The sequence below is a fragment of the Talpa occidentalis genome, unplaced genomic scaffold (assembly GCF_014898055.3).
Source record: "Talpa occidentalis isolate TD23 unplaced genomic scaffold, MPIMG_talOcc4v2.1 talOcc4.668, whole genome shotgun sequence".
Lineage (NCBI taxonomy): Eukaryota > Metazoa > Chordata > Mammalia > Eulipotyphla > Talpidae > Talpa > Talpa occidentalis.
Window position 1 is genome coordinate 7412 of NW_023605048.1, and position 21478 is coordinate 28889.

Below are 21478 nucleotides of genomic sequence, written 5' to 3' on the forward strand. Positions count from 1 at the left end.
GATCCACTCTACTTGGATTGGATTAGACCATGTGTCCATTTGATGCAATTACTAATGCAAGTGAATGCTGTACAGTCAGTCTTCCTTAATGTCAGTAAGTTCTCAGAAACTGCTACTTTGAACTATGCAACATATAGTTAAAGCAGATTCTTGAATAATGTCAGATCCTCAAATAATGTCATTTTGTTTAGTTTTGGCAGGCTTTTCACTCATCAGTGCTAAAGAGAGGCTGTTGCAGGAAGTGATGTTATTTGAGGACCTGCTGTACTTTGATCTGCACCTGGGCCCCTTATATTTCTGGGAGTGGGAATAGACTATTGGAATAGTGCAGACTGAAAGTGAGGTGATGCTATGCAAAAAGTAGGGTAGATCCTGAAGGCAAAGTTTCCAACAAGTGCCCATTATTGAACTCCAAAGATCACTGACCCCAGCTCTTCTTTATAGGTGAGGAAACAAGGCTCACTTCACACTTACTAGTCCCAATGCTCCCAATGCTGCCACTTCCCATGGGCCCACTCTGCCTCTTTCATGCATTATCTCAATGCAGCTGTCCGAATCTGGGAAAACATCCTTGGAGGAAGGACTCACATACTATTTCTTTGCAGTGATAGGTAGGAATCACAGCCTTGAAGAGAAAGACCACGACAGTTTTCAGAACATGATGCCCGCAGACCAGTGCTCTCCTGCTCTGAAATGGCAACCATATCAAAGTGTTCCTTGGCACAGTTTATTAAATGGTCATTACGAAAAATTGTAAGTGGCTTTAGACTCTTCTGTGGTGGTTGGACAGTGAGGGGAGAAAGCAGTGCTGAATCTCAGAACAAAATTGTATTTGGTGGGTTTAGAGGCACCCTGAGCAAGTGGGAAGGGTCACTGAGAAAGGGTTTGTCTTATTCTTTATGTTGTACATCCTTGCTAAAGAATACTTGGGGTATGGTTTCCAGCCTTCAGGAATCCAAATGTGTAATTCTTTCATATTATAACTTACCCACTAAATGATGGAGGGAAAGGGAATGTTTCTGAGATCACATGTCCAATTTAAACTAAAGGGTGGAAAGTGGAGATTTCCCAAGTCACTAACATTTAATCCTGAGGTTAATTTATACTTCCATAGAATAATTTTGGGGGACATATTAAATTGTTAGCCACTTGCACCCACCCCTTCCAATATCTATGCTGTGAATCAGTGTTGTTAAGTTCATTGTCAGTGTATTCTGCAGCCATCATAATTAGTGGTGTATTAGAGACTAAACCCAAATATACAAAATATCCTTAAACTGGAAAAGTTTTATCTTCTTATAATATTATCGTTAGAAGAAATAAATGTGAACTTATGCCTTATTGCTCTTAACTATCCTTTAAGACTTATCTTTGTCCCTTAGGAAATAATTTACTTAACCGGTCTTCTACAATTTTCATTTTTTATAAATATTTTCTTGAAACACTAAAATGTGTTAATAGTTAAAGAGTAGGACTGTCAAGAAATAAATATAAAAACATAAACTATAAACTTGAGGGTCTTCTTGGTATTTTCTAAATTCAAATGTGACTTATTTAAGTACAGAAATTATCTCTAGGACTTTATATTGGGCAAACTAGAAGAAGAAATCTTTTCCTTCAGACAAAAATCTGGGGAGTTAAAACTGATTTGGGAGTTGGTGTGTTTTATGGGAGGCACAAAAACATGAATTACTAACTTTTTTATTGAAATCTCACAACCTTCTGTCTTTGACACTGTGTGCAACTAGAAAAAGAAATTATGGGTCCACTGGCCTTATTTTGAGTTTTAGCCTTAATTTGGTTATCTTTTGGGTAGTGTTCCATATTTGATCTTAAATATGAGTACTGAGGCATGAAATTGTCACACATGTGCACGTATCTTAATTAAAGACTTTAATGCTTCCAGCCCTGTGCAATTGAGTTGATAACATTTTCAAGGTAACTGCTCTTGCTCTTCTTATTTGAGTAGTTTTTTTTTTAATTTATTTGAACAGCCTATCTATGCTCCACTGATCTGGAAAAAAATACAAGAATGGAATGAACCCAAAGGTATAAAGTCAGAATTATTTAGAATGCTTAGCTGCAGTTCACTTTTCATAAGAAAAAAGGAAGGCAATATTCATTTGGATTAGAATTCAGGCCATCTTGGTTTGACTACTCATTCAGACAGAAAATCACTTATCTTTTCTTAGATTATTATGTCTAAGTTGTTACAAATAGTTTCCCTAAATTACCTAAAGCAGTAAAGTTAGGACATTGAAGATTTATCAAATCTCTTTTTCTGAATGATACTTAAATACTATGTTAAGAGGAGCTTTTAAAATGTCAATTTAGTTGATTTTAGAATTAACTTTAGATATCAAAAAACAGAATTGCTATTCTTAGATAGAATAAATAGAATAAATTTCTAAAAATAGAGACTGGTGTTTAATCTTCAGCAGTATAATTGTGGGTAGATTCAGTTTCTGTTTACAGTTGTCCTGAAATTTCAAGTTAAGGCTCATATTTGAGCTGTAAATCTTACAGAGTTTTTGACAGTGAAACATAGAATATCACAAAAAGATATTTCCTTTCTTCTCAACCAAGACAGCTCTTATTACCCTCTGCAGTAAAATCTATACAATTCAATCCATCCAGCCGTTAGATGAGCAAATTAGCAGATTAGTTCTAGAAACTGGAGTCAATATAAAGTTCCCAGATAGTGTAAGATTGATGATCTTATTAAATCCTTCATTCAATGGATTTTCCTGTTGCTGCTGGTGGGCAGTGTGAGTGTAGAGACTTTGACTGATCAGCTACTTGAAGGTAATCAATAGCTCTGTTACTTGATCCATTGGTAAGGTGCTTAACTTGCAAAGAGCATGAAAACTATTTTCCCAGAGTCCCATTAATATTTTCTGTCTGTGAAATTAGTGGAAAATTTAGAAACACTATGTTGTCCATTTAATGGCAGTCATCCAAACTGAGGTCCCAGGATGTGAAAATCCACAAATAAGGGGGAGCAGCCATAGCAGTTAGGTACTCATTTCCTCTGTGGTCCTGGGAAGAAGCGTCCTTCCTGAGGAAAAACATACATGTAGGAACCTTGATGAATAAAAATTCAAGTTCCATCTTTGCAGACTTACCTGAGAAGTTTTCAACTTATATATTCGCTTCTTTACCTGATCGTGTGTCTGTTTAATGTTTTGTTTTTATTCACCTTTAATATTTCATTAAACATATATTACAAAAAGCATTGCTATTGAAAAATGATTGATAAAACAAATAAAGCAAAAGCCTGATTAGTCACCCCACCCTCAACCATTTCTTTCAGCAGAAGTAACCAGCAAAGTAGGTTACCAGTGCTATATCTCAGTGAGAAGATAACAAGGAAATAACCATACTTAGTGAAAATAGGTTTTTAATTGGTAAACTCACTGGCTTTGGTTGATCCAACTTAAAGCTATTTCTGCTAATTCTGACCAGTGTGCTTTTTTTCCATATGTCATCAGTAGATTGAATATTCAACCACCTGACTGCTGGAGTATAGCATTGCTGAAAAGATGAGAGACTTCTTTGTGGATTAATTTTTTAATTTAAATTTTAAACCCTCTTATTGAAATAATATTGCAAATATTATAAAATTTCATGTGTGCATCCTTATAAATCAACATAGAGACTTTTCTTAAAAGAGGAAAGAGATTAATTCTATCCCATGTATTTCACAACTCTGTATGAAGTGACTTCTTCACTTCCAGCCTACCTCTTTCATTATATTGTAGAGTCAAATTAGAAGCAAATTAGAAGCACAAACCAGAAAGCACAAAGGGGAAAAGCAGACTGAGGAAACAATGCTTCTATTTGGCAAGAATTGTGTATCTTCCTTTTGAGTAGATAAAAACTGTGAGAGCCAGCTGTGTTTTGAAACATTGTTTACTTTTTTTTTCAGTAAAAATACATGGAATTCATTGATTAAATTTAGTAAGAGGCACTTTCCACAATGTATTCTTTTGACATATTTACATATTAATATTGCTAACAAAGACAATGTTTGCAAAACTTATTTCTTGATTCTTCTTTTTGTAGACCTGATATAGGCTATCAAGTTGTCACAGACAAAGGATTTACTTTTTCACCAGCAGATGAAGCTTTTGTTTGCCAAAAGAAGAACCATTTTCAGATAACCATCCATATCCAAGTTTGGGGAAGTCCAAAATTTGTCAAAACCCAAGTGGGCTTAAAACCAATAGAAATGTTTTACTTGAAAGCTTTTGGAGTTAAGGTAAGTCTTTTATTTAATTCACCCAGTACTTACTGTATTCTAGTTCCCTATTACTGCACAACAAACTAGTCCAAAGTTAGCAACTTAAAATAATAAGTTATCTATTTGGGCCACCAATCTACAGCTTGGGCAGGGCTTGACTCTGAAACTCATCTCTGCTCAGGAGTCATAGCTGCAAATCTCAACTGAACCTGGATCCAGTTTCCAAGCTGGCTCATTCACACAAATGTCAAGGTTGTGCTGGCCATCCACCAAGAACTTTAAGGGACTGTAGCTGGGAGACCTTGACTCTTCTCCATGTGAGCCTCTCTATGCAATAGCTTGTGCTTCCCCATAGCATGGTGAATGGGCTCGAAGAATTAATGTTCTAAGACATAGGAAGTAACTGCCAATTTTTTTCTAATTTTTTATTAATTAATTTCTTATTTTTTTTACATCATTGTTCATTTTTAAACAATATTTGCTTCCCCCCACACCTTCAGGTGTAGTCCCCATAGAGTGCACCTGTACACCATCACCTCAGTCCCCCGTGCTCCTCCCTCCCTCCCTCTGATCCCTCTCCCTCCTCCTCCCTGCAGGATGTCTCTGATTTGTAATCGTCCGTTTTTGCTTTGTTGTGTTTTGTACTGTTGTTATTTTTTTACACTGATGTCTTATTTGGTTCCACTACATTCCTGCTATAAGTGAAACCATCTGATATTTTTCTTTTTCCTTCTGGCTTATTTCACTGAGCATAATTCCTTCTAGCTCCATCTGCGTTGCTGTGAATGGCATGTGTTTATCTTTTTTGATTGCTGAATAATATTCCATTGTGTATATATGCCACATCTTCTTGATCCAGTCATCTATTTTTGGGTACTTGGGTTGTTTCCAGGTTTTACCTATTGTAAACAGTGCTGCAATAAACATAGGGGTACAGGTGGTCTTTTGAATCAATGTTTTTGTGTCCTTAGGGTAGATCCCTAGTAGTGGAATTGCCGGGTCATATGGTAGCTCCATTTTTAGTAGACTGAGGAACCTCCAGACAGCTTTCCATAGTGGTTGGACCAGTTTGCACTCCCACCTTCAATGTAGGAGAGTTCCTTTTTCACCACATCCTCACCCACATTTGTTATTGCTTGTTTTTTTGATATGAGCCATTCTCACTGGTATAAGGTGGTATCTCAGTGCGGTTTTGATTTGCATTTCCCTGATGATAAAGGATGTTGAACATTTTTTCATATGCCTGTTGGCCATTTGCATTTTCTCTTGGGAGAAATGTCTTTAAGTTCTGCCCATTTCTTGACTGGATTGTTTATTTTGTTTCTGTTGAGTGGTGTGAGGTCTTTGTATATCTTTGTGATCAGTCCCTTATCAGTTGAATGGAGTGCAGATTTTTTTCCCAATCAGTGGGGTGTCTCTGTGTTTTGGTTGATGTCTCTTTTGCTGTACAGAAGCTTTTCAGTTTGTTGTAATCCCAGGTGTTTATCTTTTCCTTGACTATCTTTGCTTTGGGAGATGAGTCTTTAAAGATGTTATTGCGATGTATGTCTTTTAGTGTTTTACCTATATTTTCTTCTATATATTTTATGGTTTCAGGCCTTTTTTTAAAAATTTATTTATTTATACAAGCACTGGGTACAGTCAGAAGTGCGGGAGGGTGAGAGAATTCACCAGAGCCAGAGCAGAGAGCAGAACAGGCAGACTGATGAAATACACTGCTGAGGGGGGCAGCAGGCAGCTGGAGAGTCTGTGTGCCATGTGGGACCCTCACTGGCGGCCGGGGATTGAACCAGTGCTGCAGAGGCTGTGGGCAGCTTCACAGCCCAGGGCTCAACCGCTGCGCCACCAGGGGAGGCCCTGGTTTCAGGTCTTATGTCTAGTTCTCTTATCCATTTTGAGTTGATTTTTGTGCATGGTGAGAGGTAGTGGTCTAGCTTCATTTTTTTTGCATGTGGTGGTCCAGTTTTCCCAGCACCATTTATTGAACAGACTGTCTGTGTTTCATTGCATATTCTTTGCTCCTTTGTCAAAGATCAGTTGTCCATATAAGTGAGGTTTTATTTCTGGGCTCTCTATTCAGTTCCATTGGTCTGTGTGTCTGCCAATTTCTTAAGGCTGCATTCAGATATGGATACAACACCTCTTCAAACTTTAATTGTGTGGTCTTCAAGTGAATAAGTCTTGTATTTCTTTTACTAAATGTGTTCTTAATTCTTTTTGGTGTTAGTGCATTTTCAGATGGAGTAGACTAGTATTTATTAAATTGTTGCCTAAGATTCAGCTCTTCAAGGGGAGATCATCCATTTTCTGCATATTTTATTGTGATCATTAATCTGGGCTGAGTTACTGAGTCTCCCCAAATAGGGCTTCACTCTTGAACACATCAGCTGCTCTTACTCCAAACTGTTCTCAAGTCGAGCCAAACCAAACAAAACCAAAATACAAACAACAAACAAGTAAACGATAAAACCTTTTTTTGATTATGGATGTAATATAAATCCATTGTGAAAATTTTGGAATACAAAAGGAAACTATGAAGAAGAGATAAAATTCATACGTGGAATTCACCATTTGGTAGCCTAATATTTCCATTATAAAATTAATCTCTTGTGGTTAATGTAGTGTGAAAATAACATTATATAATATTTAAGATTCTATAAAAATATTGACAAAGGTAATATAGCTTCCCATTTATGGATGTATCATATTCATTCCTGTTTTATTTTAAATTTTGTTTAATGTTTCATTGTTGATAAAACTTCAGTGAACATTCAAGTACACCCATATTTACTTGAGGATACATTCCAGAAAAGGAATTTACACATGAAAGATAGGAACATTGTTACGACTCTTGATTTATTGATAGATTGCCCAGTTGCTTTCCAGAAAAGTTGTTTCTATGTGACTACCCACAAGCCATATAAGACAGAATGGGTTTCTCCATGCCCTTGCATTGTTCACTAGTAACTTAGGAGTTTGTTTCAAGTACTGAACTAAATGTCATTTCCTATGTTATATTCATTTTTATTGCTATTGTTTCATTGTAATAGAAACGTAAGCTCTTCAATGGCAGAGATTTCTGATAACTGTCCACTTCTCATCTCTCATGCGTAGGGCAATGCTAGATGCACAATTCAACAAATATTTGTAGAATGAATGAATAAATGGGTGAATGAAGGCAGCACATACCCTTTAAGCTGCCCTGCTCCTAGGTTTCAATCTCTATTTGCCCACACTAAGTCTCTGCTTACCTGAAATACTCTGTTGTCTTGTGTGTTCATTGTTTAATTTTGCAAGTATTTTTTCTTTTTTAACCAAAAGCACACTGCTTTAAAATAGGGGCCACTGTCCTGCTGTCTTTTCGGTTGCTTTGCTCCTGCCCAGTGGCTAACTTGATGTCTTAGAACTTTTTAAGTGCTTGAACATTACTTAATAATGAACATTTTTATTAATAATTGAATTGACTTGTTGAGTAATTCATTTACTATTTGTTGTTCCAAACAGTTAGAAGCCAGCAATCAAATAATCGCTATCGAACAGTCCCAAGCAGACAGAAGCAAAAAGATTTTCAATCCTGTTAAGTAAGAATTTCTCTTTTGAATTTCTTTGTGAATGTTTTGGGGAAAAGGCATTTTGCCCAATTTATTTTGAGTATTTAAAATGAAGTCTATTTTAGACACTAGTATTAATATTTTAGTATAATGAGCACAGACTGATCAACAAAAATAAAAGTTGATAAAATACATTGAAATAATTGCAGAAAATTCCTTATAAAAACTCCATTTTTAAAGTCATCATTTTTTTTTAGAAAGATTTATTTATTTATGCAAGAACTGGGGTACAGTCAGAGGCGTGGGAGGGTGAGAGAATTCACCAGAGACAGAGCCGGGAGCAGAACAGGCAGATGGACATGACCGAAGACACTGCTGAGGGGAGCAGCAGGCGAAGCAGGAGAGGTCTGCATGTGGGTTTCTCACTGGTCGGCTGGGAATCAAACCTGCGCTGCAGAGGCTGTGGACAGCTTCGCAGCGTGGCTCTCAATCCACTGCGCTACTGGGGAGGCCCTAATCATTATTTTTATAATGATTTGTTAGTGACAACCTTGCTAAGAACTTTGATTCCTTGAAATAGATTATAGCTAGATCCTTCTCTTTATTTTCACTTAAATTGGCCCAGTGCTAATTGGATTAAATTCAGGGTTCTATAATCAGGCCTGCTTGCGATTCATTTTTCTTATTTTCTAAAATAATGTTAATAGATTGCCCAGTGGGTTCCAAAATAGATAGCAGACAGGCCTGGGATTATCCAGAACAATATGGTGGTCCTAAGTGCACATCTAACTTTAGAAGGGCTTGGAGCCGGAGTGGATTTTTAACTGATTTGACTGAGAGATAATTGAAATATGTCAGTGTTTTTGCCCGGAGTCAGTAGCACTGGGTCTGGGAAGCAGATGGTTTTACAGCAGGGACTGACCAGGCAGGAGCTCCACATGAGCCTGTGTACAAAACTGTGAAGGAGCCACACGTACAAGCAGCACTGACCTGCCCTGGTGCATCTGTTCTCCATCATCCAGGCAGGGTCTGTGTGGTCCCCCTTAGGTGCCCACTGCCTTACCTCCCACAGCCAGACCAAGAAAGGGCAAATCCATGAGAAAGATGCAAAGGGGTCCTCCAGGAGCCTAGAGAAATTCCTTCAATCAGGAGGCAGTAGCCACACTAGCAGAGTCACACAGTGAAATTTGTCCGTTCTCCCTGCTGTGGACATAAAAGAACCCAGAGATAGTGTAGGGAGCATATGACCTTTGTGAGTCAGAAACTCTGGGCTTGATTTTCTGCTAAACGAGCATTTCTTACCATTCAAGAATCATGCCATGACCTTCCTTGATGGCCAGTTCTCACTGTGATGTGGAAACTTTATTAATGATCAGTGACTGGAATTGACTGTCCTCCACATCATGGTGAGAACTGGGCACTGAACATATTTGAGAATCTAACAGTCATCGAGGGCTCTGTTTTCTCTGACTGTCTCTTGGTATTTCTGTTGTTTGTTTTAGAATCGACCTGCTGGCGGACCAGGTCACCAAAGTCACGCTGGGCCGGTTACACTTCAGTGAAACTACAGCAAATAACATGAGAAAGAAGGGAAAACCAAATCCTGACCAGAGGTATGGGGGCCTTTATCTGAGTGGGCAGTTTCCCCAGAGGCCTCTTTCTTCCTCTTGGCCACATGAGCAGACAAACTGGGCCTCCCTCAGTTACTTTCCAGCCTTCTCTGACACTTTCAGTCTATTAGAGAGAGTAGAAATCTCTACTCTCCTGCCCAGCCCCAAATATGCTAGCCTGGATCCCTCTACCCCCAGAGTTCTCTGGAGTGATTACAAGTTCATTGTCATTTGAGGGCTGAGGATTGACTGCATTTCTCAAACCTGTACGCTGGTCCCCAGTATAATCACTGGGTCCTGAGCGCTGCTGTAGCTTTTCTTTGATTAAAAAAGAAAATAAATTTTCATTAGTAGTTTAGATTTGTGGTTCACAGTATGGTCCCAGGTCTGTAGTGATGGCATCATCTAGTCACTTACTAGAAATGCATGTTCTTGGTGCTTGGGGGAGACCTAGTGAATCCCATACTCTGCTGGTGGGGCCCAGCAATTTGCATTTTAACCACCTGGTAACAGAGTCACCAGGTGACTCTGAAGCGAGCTCAAATTTGAGAACCATTGGTTTTAGAACATAGGCTTTGGAATTGGACAGGATGAATTTGCCTATTTGATATGCCATTTACTAGCTGGGTGAGCTTGAGCAATTTAACTCTAAGACTCAATTTTCTATTCTGTAAAATGGGCAATAGCAATATCCTACTTCAAGAGGGTCGCTTGGGGGAAACTAAGTGAATTAATGTAGATAAACAATTTTGTCCAGTGTGTGATGGGCATGGTAGTTATTCTAATAATAATGGTAGCTAACAATTGTTACTACTGCTGCACTTAAGATAGAGGAGAAGATTCCTGCTATGAGTGAGACCATCTGGTATTTTTCTTTTTCTTTCTGGCTTATTTCACTGAGCATGATCCCTTCCAGCGCCATCCATGTTGCTGCAAATTGCATGAGTTTATCTTTTTTGAATGCTGAGTAATATTCCATTGTGTATATGAACCACATCTTCTTGATCCAGTCATCTATTTTTGGGCATTTGGGTTGTTTCCAAAGCTTAGCTATTATAAATAGTGCTGCTATAAACATAGGGGTGCAGGTGCCCTTTTGAATTAATGTTTCTGTGTCATTTGGGTAAATACCTTGGAGTGGAATTGCTGGATCATATGGAAGCTCCATCTTTAGGAGGTTGAGGAATCTCCACACAGCTTTCCAGATGGTCTCACTCATAGCAGGAATCTAGAAAACCTAAATAAGAGACCAGAAAAAAGAATAACTATAATAAAGAAAAAAATCAAAATCAACAAACAACTATAAACCAGAGACACACTATGGGGGACGGGCGGGGAGAGGAGGGATTGGGGTCAAAATAAGGGGGGTTGCAATTGTATGGGGAATAGAAAAATAAATAAAATTGAAAAAAGAGAGAAGGCTGTTCTCAGGGATTAAAGAGCCTGTACAATGTAGCAGAAGAAGTTGGTGAAGTTTATTCATGCAGTTCTTTTGCAAAATCTCCTCAGATGGGGGTGGTTTTTATTTTGCTTTCAAGGAATGGTCTGATCTTAAGTGTCTTGTCAATGGTGTAGTGAAGAGGCAACTGAGATAACAGGGAGGGTGCAGGTCTTTGACTAAAGTCATGGAAGAAGGTATAGGGCATCTATGGTGGGAAGGGTCCAGTGAGGATGGGCAAGCCCTGTTATGTCCCCTCCATCAGAGCATAGGATGTGACTGCAGCGGCTCTGGACACCTTCCCATTGCGCATATGTTTGCGCTCAGTGCTGTGCCGAGGGCCCAGCTATGCAGCTCCCAGTTACCTGACATTGAGCAAAGGGCAGACCCCAAACAATAGTGAGTGAATCAACTCTGTTCTTATTTATCAGGAGGGACAATGTAAAGCAGAAGAGAAATTCTTTAAATATGCAAACAAACATATTTAGGTAAATTCACTATTGATTAACTGCTGGGTCGCATTTGATTACACAAATTATATCTCTGTTGCCTGATGTGTTGACATTGGTCTGCTGTTTCTGAATCAGATACTTCATGTTGGTGGTTGGACTGTATGCTGCTAGCCAGGACCAGTTCTATTTGTTATCTGCCCACATCTCTGAACGGATCATTGTAAGGGTAAGCCCAGTTCTTTGGCTGTGCTGGATCCCACATGCTTTTCTTCCCTGTGAGTTGAATTTGTATTGTCAATGGGATATTTAAGGTATGCGCTTTCTCAGTCACTGAAAATAATAATAGCAGCACTGTTTTAGTTTTCACATAGTGGTTCCAAAGATTCTCTGTGTCCCCCCAGGAGTCGTTTGGCAATGTCTGCAAATGTTTTTTGGTTGTTGCAACTTAAGATGCCACTAGTGCCATGTGATTAAGGCCAGCGACGCTCCTCAACACTTTATAGTTCACAATCAGTCTACAATTAGCCTTCCCCAAATGTCACTAGTGCCTCTCCTGAGAAACCATGGTTTTTATACTATGTTCTAGGTTCTTGGCTAAATAATTTATACATGACATAATTTACATTGTTTCACATCTACATTACATTCTTTACACCCAGAAGTACTGAAGTTCAAGAAGATGAGGGATGCATCCACAATTACACAGCTTGCATATAAATGATGGAGTCCAAGTTATAACCCAGTTCTCTCTGAGCCCAAAGCCCACAGGGTAGGAAGTGGTAACTGGCAGGAAGGCATCCCATGGCCAAAAGTGATTGGTGATCCCAGAGGTATCTGGGCCCCTGCCTGGCACATAGTAATGGCCTAGCACATTTTCCTGAATGAGTGATTGGTTGCAGCTGTGGACGGGAGTCTGGCCATCACATAAACATAAAGCATTGGCAGCTGCATCTGTGTGAGGTCAGACTGGCCTCTGCTGAGAATGCCAGGGGCATGAGGTAACTGGTGAAGTGCAGGTCTGGCAGTCCTGGGAGCTGGGCTGTGTTGTCATGGATCTTTGAGGTGACATAGGAAGGACTCACAAACTCCGACAGGGAAAGTCATTCACTGTGGGCATGCACATGTGCTACCGTTAACCTTAGGCTGGAGGGGACAAGATCTGCCTATTTGGGCAAGTGAGTCTTTGCTCACCTTGAACTATCTCTGAAACAAAGGGCCCTCTGTGCCATTCTTATAGTCAATTAAAAATAGCAAGCCACCTATTAGTATAAATCTGTAAACTGTGGTTCACAGCTTTAATGGAGATGAAGTAATGATGGAAATGATGTGAAACTCTGAAGTGTTGAGATGACCCAGGCTGAGGGCTGGGCTCTGCATGCTTCTTCCAGGTCGTGTTTTTGTGGGGCTTGATCTAGCCTGTGGCAAATGAGGCGCCAAGACTTAGGTGGAGCCCTTTCCTTGGGTCAGGACCCAAGGGCAGAGATTCCCATCCACCCCTCAGCAGGTCTAGGGTGGTCTTTGATATCAGACCTGATGTAATCTGGGACTGCATTGCTGCAGTATCTCATCTAAAATAAGGTCTGGACACATCACCCAAAGCAGTGATAGTAAAGGCAAAGATAAACAGCGGGGACTACATCAAATTAAAGAGCTTCTGAACAGCAAAAGAGACAATAACAAAAACAAAGAGAAACCCCACCGACTGGGAGAACATTTTTGCACACAACGCTAATGATAAAGGACTGATTACAAGAATCTACAAAGAGCTGGTGAGACTCAACAACAACAAAGAAAATAATCCAGTCAAAAAAACGGGCAGAAGAGCTAAAAAGAAACTTCTCTGAAGAGGAAATGCAAATGGCCAACAGGCATATGAAAAAATGTTCACCATCACTTGTAATCAGGGAAATGCAAATCAAAACTACCATGAGATACCATCTTACACCAGTGAGAATGGCACATATTAAAAAACCTAGCAACAACAAATGTTGGCGAGGTTGTGGAGAAAAAGGAACTCTTCTGCACTGTTGGTGGGAGTGCAAACTGGTCCAACCACTATGGAGAGCTGTGTGGAGATTTCTGGACCTACTAAGCATAGAGCTTCCATATGATCCAGCAATTCCACTCCTAGGTTTACCCAAATGACACAGAAACAGTAATTCCAAAGGGCACCTGCACGCCTATGTTTAAGAAGCACTATTTACAATAGCTAAGCTATGGAAACAACCCAAATCCCCAAAAATAGATGACTGGAAGAAGAAGATGTGGTACATATACACCATGGAATATTACTCAGCAATCAAAAAAGATAAACACATGCAGTTTGCAGCAACATGGATAGAGCTAGAAAGGATCAGCGAAATAAGTCAGAAAGAAAAAGAAAAATACCGGATGGTCTCACTCATAGCAGGAATTTAGAAAACCTAAATAAGAGGCCAGGAAAAAAAACTAATCAATGCAAAGTAATAATCAAAATCAACAAGCAACTATAAACCAGAGACACACTATGGGGTGGAGGGGGGATTAGGGAGGGGGGGGGAGAGGAAGAACTAGAGTCAAAATAAGGGAGGGGGTGCAATTGTATGGGGAATATAACCAAAATGAAAATGCATACATTGTACAAAGATGAAAAATGATGTAAGAATTATATAAAATAAAATATTAAAAAATAAAATAAAATAAAGTCTGGAAACCCAGGTTACTTACTGTTTCTGATTTCTCCTAAGAAGAAATAAAAACAGACAATGCCATTCTTCTCAGAGTCAGCGTAGATTAGGTATCTCGCAAGGGCCACCGTGAGCTGGGCAATGCCTGCTTGAGGCAGGCTCTGCTGCTCACCTGCATACTTTGAATGGTTTACCTAGGGGTAGGTACCATGTCCTGCTGGCAGCCCCTGCTGAGCTCCACTCTGGCTCTGTGCAAGTCCACACAGAAGCAGCACAAGTGGGCATCCCGCCACCCGAAAATTCCATTGCCAAAGCTCTCTGTTAATGGGCATCTCCTCATATGCAGAGCATAGAAATTTAACTCAGAGTGATGACTTCGCGAAGTTGAAGATTTCTGCAATTCATTTAGTGTGATTACTAAAAGATTAAATTTTAGTACAGATTGGGTGTCAATGTTAGTCACTAAACTGTTGTTTTTTTAAAAAAATACATTCCAGATTTGATAGCTTTCTTCTCATTATCATTTTTGGTTAGAGAAAATGCCCTTTCCTGTAAGTGTGCTGGGTAACTTAAGCGTTATCATACAACAATGGAAATAATAATAATGGCCATAACACAAACCCTTCTCCCCCCAGCCTTTCTAACAAGAAATATCTTGTTGATATTATTCCATTCTTATCCCAAAATGTAGTAGTGAAAAGGAACGCAGAATTTTGGATCCATTTAATTGTTTAAGGTTTGACCCAATCAAGAGAAAAACTGAATTTAAGAAATTGCATTATTATTTTTTTCTTTAAAGATTTTGTTTATTTATTTATTTATACAAGCACTGGGTATAGTCAGAAGCACAGGGGGGTGAGAGAATTCACCAGAGCCAGAGCGGGAAACAGAACAGGCAGACTGATGAAGTATACTGCTGAGGGGAGCAGCAGGCGGCAGGAGAGGTCTGTCGCGCCCTGTGGGGCCCTTGCCTGGCGGTTGGGGATTGAACCTGCACTGCAGAGGCTGTGGGCAGCTTCGCAACCCAGCGCTCAACCGCTGAGCCACCGGGGAGGCCCTATGAAATTGCATTATAGTTTGATCAGGGAATCTTAAGAAAAGTTCACAGAACACATTTTCTGCCCCTGGAGACTGTGGAGGCCACAAGACAGGTATATGCAACTTGGGTTTGAAGAGGGCAGGTCAGCCTATATTTTATAGGCCAGATGCACACTTTTGGATGACTGCCTGAGTTCTAGAATAAAGGCAGAAAATTTTACAATTGAAATCATGCTAAGATATGACCAAATGATAATAGGGAGCTGCAAATAACATTTAGTAAATCCAGATTCATTTTAGGTCTGAGAATCATTCCTTAACATGTGGGCAATTTTAAGAAGGTTGGACGTAGATGAGTTTCAGGTCTCCAGGAGGGGTTCAGGAGACCATGCTTTATAAAATTCTCCTTGGATAAAGAATGGTGGGCAGGGCCTGGTAATTGCTCATCTGTGTTGTCAATCAAAACAGCTTTAGAAGTATATTATGGTCCTGTAGTGTAAATTGGTCAATTTAATGGAAATTAAGGCTTTCTCCAAAGAAAAGATTTATTCCCAGGTCTTTGTTTTGGGGTGCATTCCCCAGCAGAGTTCCCTCAGATTCTCCTTGTTAATGAGTAGGCTTTACTTTGGCTCCATTTTCCTTCTAAAACACATAATTAAACCTGCTTTGGGATGCTGTGTGGCAAGCAGGAGGGATGATTACTTTTGTCTGCCTTTCAAAGACGCACCAAGGTTTCCTACTTTTGAAAACTAACAGATTATTCCAGTTTCTTTTCCAGAAGAATAGAAATGAGCACATCCCCAAGAAGTCTTTGTTTCCCTACTCTGCAACCACACTGCCATGAGTGGGAAACCAATAGCCAGGGGCAGGGAAGACAAAAGAAATCATACCATTGTAAGGATTGCAAGGGACCAGGGTAGAGCAGAGCCAGTCCAGATACCATCTCCATTTTTAATTCTATTTCTCAACAACTCTTGTCTGTTTCTAACCATAAACCTCTTCTCCCTCCCCCACCAACCACACTCACTCACATGTACACACACACCACACATCTACTGGAGTGTGGATGAACTTTTATTTATCCAAAGGAGTCAGTGTGTGGAGCAATATGTTTCACTCTGCACTTGGGATTCACCAGAACTTGTATCCATGATGGCAGGGTAACTCTTGACTAGGAATCTATAGCGTGAAGAAGTAATTCTTTTTTAAAAAAAAATTATTTATTTATGCATACAAGAACTGGGGTGTAGGCCAGAGGTGCAGGGGGTGAGAAGATTCACCAGAGACAAAATGCGGAGCAGAACGGGTGGATCTACTGAAATACACTGCTGAGGGGAGCAGCAGGGGAGACAGGAGAGGTCTGCTGTGCCATGTGGGTCACCTCCCTCCTAGGGATCGAACTCATGCCATAGCAGTGATAGCATGATAGTGCTGAGACTTAATCCCTATGCCACCAGGGAGGCCCCTGAAGAAGTAATTCTTAAATTTTGTCAAGGATTTTTATAAAACACAGATACTGGGCCCCATCCCAGTTCTTGATTCAGTGGATTAGAGATGTCTGAGAATGTGCATTTCTACAAGCTTCCAGGAAATACTGATGTTGCTGGCCTGGAAACCATATTTGTGTTGCACCGGAAGAGGGCATTTCTAGGTCCATTTTTCCATTGCCTTTTCAAAAGGCACAAAAAGGGATTTTTTTATAGGTTGCCTTCCTAGGCACAAGCTCTCCTTTTATGATCTTTAGCTACTACTTTAAAAGTCCAAACAGAGGTAAAACAAAGAAGTTCCTGCTCCCCATACCATATTTAAACAGAGCAGGTCTCAGATTACTGTGAATACTGTTTCCTATCCAAGCACCTGCAGGGGGCGGCATTTACATTGTATTCTTTATGAATGGAGGTTCCCCACCCCCCTGCCCCCCACCAAGCTGTGCAAACTTGCAGCCTGTTGCTGAGGGAAAATGAATGGTTATAGGTAGAACCATTGTTGCTCTGCACAGCAGAGTGTGTCAAGGTAGAATTTGAAGAGTGTTCATCCTCAGATTTGGAAAGTCTTCATACGTATGTGACTTTCATGACTTATACAACCTGTGGGATAGATAAAAACATTATCTTTATTCTTCAGAGGACAAATACTGATGCAGAATGGTTAAGTGACTGCCCTAAGGTCACACAGTCACACGTAATATTAACTAAAAGGTCCTCCCTAAATATATAATAAATGTATTTATACTATAAGATAAATAATAAAAGTATTTTAGAAACACTAATTCATTTTGGTGTTTGATATCAATCAGCCATACTGGGCCACATGTGACCACAACTTCATAATCCAAGAAAGAGAAACATTACAGTTTTCTCTGATATGTTAACACTGTGGATACCAGAAAATGGAAATAAGTTCATAGATTTTATAACATTTCCCATTGCTGATTAGGGACACCTTCTTAGAAATAGATATTTAGAATGTTGTAAATCTGTGACCCCTTCCAAAATAATTTGAACATAGTTTAGAGACTTGAGTTTTTATCTGATGAAAGTCAATTGAGATTGTTGTAATTGTTCCAAAGAAATAAATCTACTTATATTTGTGGTTACAGTATCAAGTTACCAAACATGATAATAATTATCCTAAAACTCATTAAGGAAAAAAAAATCCATCACTGTCCTATTTTGTTTCCTTGAATGGCTCATTATGTTCAGAATAGAGCAAAACACATCAACATTTTATACGGCGTACCTTTGGATATAGTTGATTGCTTGCTATAAAAGGATTTGAATCAAAGCCAATTTGCCATTCACAACCAAGGGGACTCTAGGGACTTTGCAGAAAAGCTCTTGTTCAAGTGAATTCACACAAAATAATGTTCAAAGTTGTTGCTTTATATTCTTTCATTGCGTTTGTCCATCAAATGTCAATGGTTGTGTCTTTCAACCAGCTCAGGGTTTAGACAGTGGAAATGAAACAGGATGCTGAAGACACCTAAAAATGCTTTAACTGAACTCAAATTAAGAACTAAACTTTGTGGTTTCTTTTCATTATTATTTTAAAATTGGTAACACATACATATGGTAAAAACATTCAGATAATACCAACAGAATGTGTAGTGAGTGGTGACTTTCCCTCTGACCAGTTTCTGCATCTCCCAGTCCCATACTTAAGGAAATTATTGTTACTGGTTTCTTGAGTATTTGTCAGAGATCATCCATGCACGTTCAGGTGCTGTGTTTATAATGTCTCCCATACTTCCAGACAGGAAAATAGCAAAACTACTGTGTTAGTGCTAATGTTTTAGATTATCCAGTTCCCTATTTGTCTGAATTTTGGACAACCTGTCTCAAGCACAGAATTCATATTTAGAAGACTAGGTCATAATTTTATAAATGACTTAATTGTTTGGGAGGATTTTGAAAGTTTCAGAGAGCCCTACTTATGGTTATTTAGAAATAAATTCAGCAGCTAGAGTTAAGTGGGGAGAAGAGAGTGGAAAAAAACTTTTGACGTGGAATTTTATTGAAGTGTAATAGCTCCAGAACTTTGTCTAGCCTGTTTACTGCATTTGAACTTTTTTTTTTGAGACCACATTTGACCAGGGTTACTTCTAGATAACACTATGAAATAGGCGGTTAGAATCATTATGTAACAATCAAAGGAAATACAATTCCAGCTCCAGAACTTACTAGCTTTGTAGCTTTGGGCAATTTGTCTTTCCAGAGTCTCAGTAGCAATAAACTAAGGAGAATAGTACATAGCTCATAGAATTAGAGTATAAATGAGCACACGACAAATGTAGCTGTTATTGATTCACTATAATCACAATAAAAATATTGATGGCATTCTTCAAGTAACTGGAACAAAACATATGAAATTCATATGGAATCACAATAGCCATAGCAATCCTGACAAAAAAAGAAAAATGGCAGGGCTGTTCTTCCAGACTTCAAACTTTATTATAAAGCCATAGTAATTAAAACAGCCTGGTACTGGAACTAAAGCAGAAACAGAGAGCAATGGAATGGAATTGAGAACTCAGAAATAAATCCACATCTACATGGACAGTTACTCTATGACCAGGGAGCCAACAACATACACTGGCACAAGGATAGGCGCTTCAATAAATGGTGATGGGAAAATTGGACAGCTCATAAAAAAAGAATGAAACTAGACCACTGTCTCATACCATACACAAAAATCAGTTCAAAATGGATGAAAGAGTTGGATGTAGACTTGAAACTGTAAAATATATATATAAAAAAAAAATGCAAAACGCTACATGACATAAGCTTCAGTGATATCTTTAGAGATGCATCCCCAACAGCAAGACAAACAAATGAGAACATAAACACATGGGACTACATCAAACTAAAAAGTTCTGCACAGCAAAAGAAACCATAACTCAACAGAAAGACACTCAATTGAATAGGAGAAAATAGTTGCATACCGTATATCTGACAAGGGACTGATGTCAAAGATTCACAAAGAGCACCTACAACTCAACAACAACAGCAAAACAAACAAATAACCCAATCAAAAAATGAGCAGAAGAGCTAAATAGGCACTTCTTCAAAGAAGATGTACAGATGGCCAACAGGCACATGAAAATTGTTCATCACTTATGAGGGAAATGCAAATCAAGACCACAATGACAAACCACACCTGTAAGAATGACCCATACTTAAAAGACCAGAAGCAACAAGTGCTGTCAAGTATGTGGAGGCCTCCCTGGTGGGACCTAAGGGTTAAGTCTCAGTGCTGTCATAGCTAAGGCCTGAGTTTGATCCCCAGCCAGGGAGCTAACCCACATATGGCGCAGCAGACTGCTCCTGTCTTGCCCGCTGCTCCCCTTAGCAGTGTATTTCAGTCAGTCTGCCTGTTCTGCTCCCCACTCTGTCTCTGGTGAATCCTCTAACCAACCCCCCTGCCCTGGCCTGTACCCCAGTTCTTCTATGCAAAAAAAAAGAGAGAATATGGAGAAAAGATAACTCACCTGCACTGCTGATGAGAATGCAGATTAATCCAGCCTTTCATCTTAATAAAAAGATGAGTAATGAATCTGCTATATAATCAAGTAGTTCTACTCTTAGGCATCTACCTGAAACATTCAAAAACACTAATTTGAAAGGAAACTTGTTCTCCCATGTTTATTGCAGCACTTTTTACTGTAGCCAAAGTATCCAAAAACAGATGAGTGGATCAAGAAGATGTGGTGCAGATACACAATGGAATATTAGTCAACAATCAGAAAATAAACTCATGCTATTTACAGCAATGTGGATGAAGCTGGAAGGGATAACACTTAATGAAATAAGTCAGAAGGAGGAAGATAAATACCAGACTGTGTCACTAATATGTGGAATATAGAAAAACCAAACTAAGTGTCAAGTAAAGGCAAGATCAAAACTAACCCTTAAAAGCTGACTATAGAAGTAAAACATCCAAAGGAGGGGTGAGGTGGGGGAGGGGTAAGAACAAAAAGGAAAGGAAGCCAATGGACTATGATGGGGGTGCTTTGGGTGATTTGGTGGTGGGTGCAATATGTGGTGATACCTTATGTTACCTCAATTTAAAAAAAAAATTTAAAAACAACAGAAAACCAAACATAGCTGTTTCCAGTGTTCCTTGACGGTCATCTATGTTTAAGAGATAGTTGAGATATGTTAAATATATTTGTATTTTCATTTGCTTGTCAATTCTGTATGAAATCATAAATATGAAAGTGGTTTGAAACTATAAAGGGGCTACCTAAATGTAAAGTACTTTTATTTTATCTTAGTCTTAAAAGCTTACAATGTTTTCTTGTCTATTAGCCTGATTGAAATCATGATTATTATCTTTAATGAGAAGATAGTCATTATGAGTTTTCTTCTTGTCCTTGTCACCCAGTGAAACTGACATATTCTCTATTTCAGATAGATGTGCTAGAGACTAGACATTCTAATACATGGCATACCGAGCTTCTGCTCATAGTGGGCAGAGTATTTATGGGAGCCCCTGACTTTCCTGGGGTCATAGGGCCATTTGTATATGCAGAATGTCCCATCAGCATGTGATTTTCATGTGAAAAGACTTAGGTAACATTTTGTTTTCCATTGCTCTGAGGATAAAGTGATCTTCTATTCCTGCTACTGTAGCTTTAATTGTAATACATTTATGTATTTTTCCAGGCTTCTAACCCTGGGCAATTTGAAAATGACAGTGATGCATTATGGCAGCGACGACAAGTTCCAGAATCTGTTGTCTGTCATGGTCGAGTGGGAATAAACACAGATGCACCGGACGAAGCCCTGGTTGTCTGTGGCAATATGAAAGTGATGGGAACCATCATGCATCCTCTCTGACAGCCGGGCAAAGCAGAATATCCAAGAGGTGAGCACAGGGCAGGCCTCTGGCACCTCCTTTGACACTTAAGCAGGTGGGGGGGTGCTCCTGGCCTCTGACATTCACCCACATAGGGCATTTCCGCACGTTGCCTATTGGGGT

General features: G+C 39.3%; 1 protein-coding gene across 1 annotated transcript; it reads left to right on the forward strand.

The window, feature by feature from the left end:
* Positions 1-77: 77 nt before the first annotated feature.
* Positions 78-21207, forward strand: LOC129144791 (myelin regulatory factor-like protein). Its single transcript, XM_054688547.1, has 7 exons — positions 78-94; positions 606-753; positions 4066-4261; positions 7748-7819; positions 9297-9407; positions 11430-11520; positions 21163-21207. Coding segments are annotated over exons 1-5 (477 nt in total). The 5' UTR covers positions 78-93; the 3' UTR covers positions 9357-9407; positions 11430-11520; positions 21163-21207.
* The last annotated feature ends 271 nt before the right edge of the window (positions 21208-21478 follow it).

Bases quoted from the DNA above. Each gene is read 5' to 3' on its own strand.
- LOC129144791 (XM_054688547.1), top strand. The intron at 754-4,065 runs GTAAGTGGCTTT...TTCTTTTTGTAG, and splicing joins AATGGTCATTACGAAAAATT to ACCTGATATAGGCTATCAAG. The intron at 4,262-7,747 runs GTAAGTCTTTTA...TGTTCCAAACAG, and splicing joins TGAAAGCTTTTGGAGTTAAG to TTAGAAGCCAGCAATCAAAT.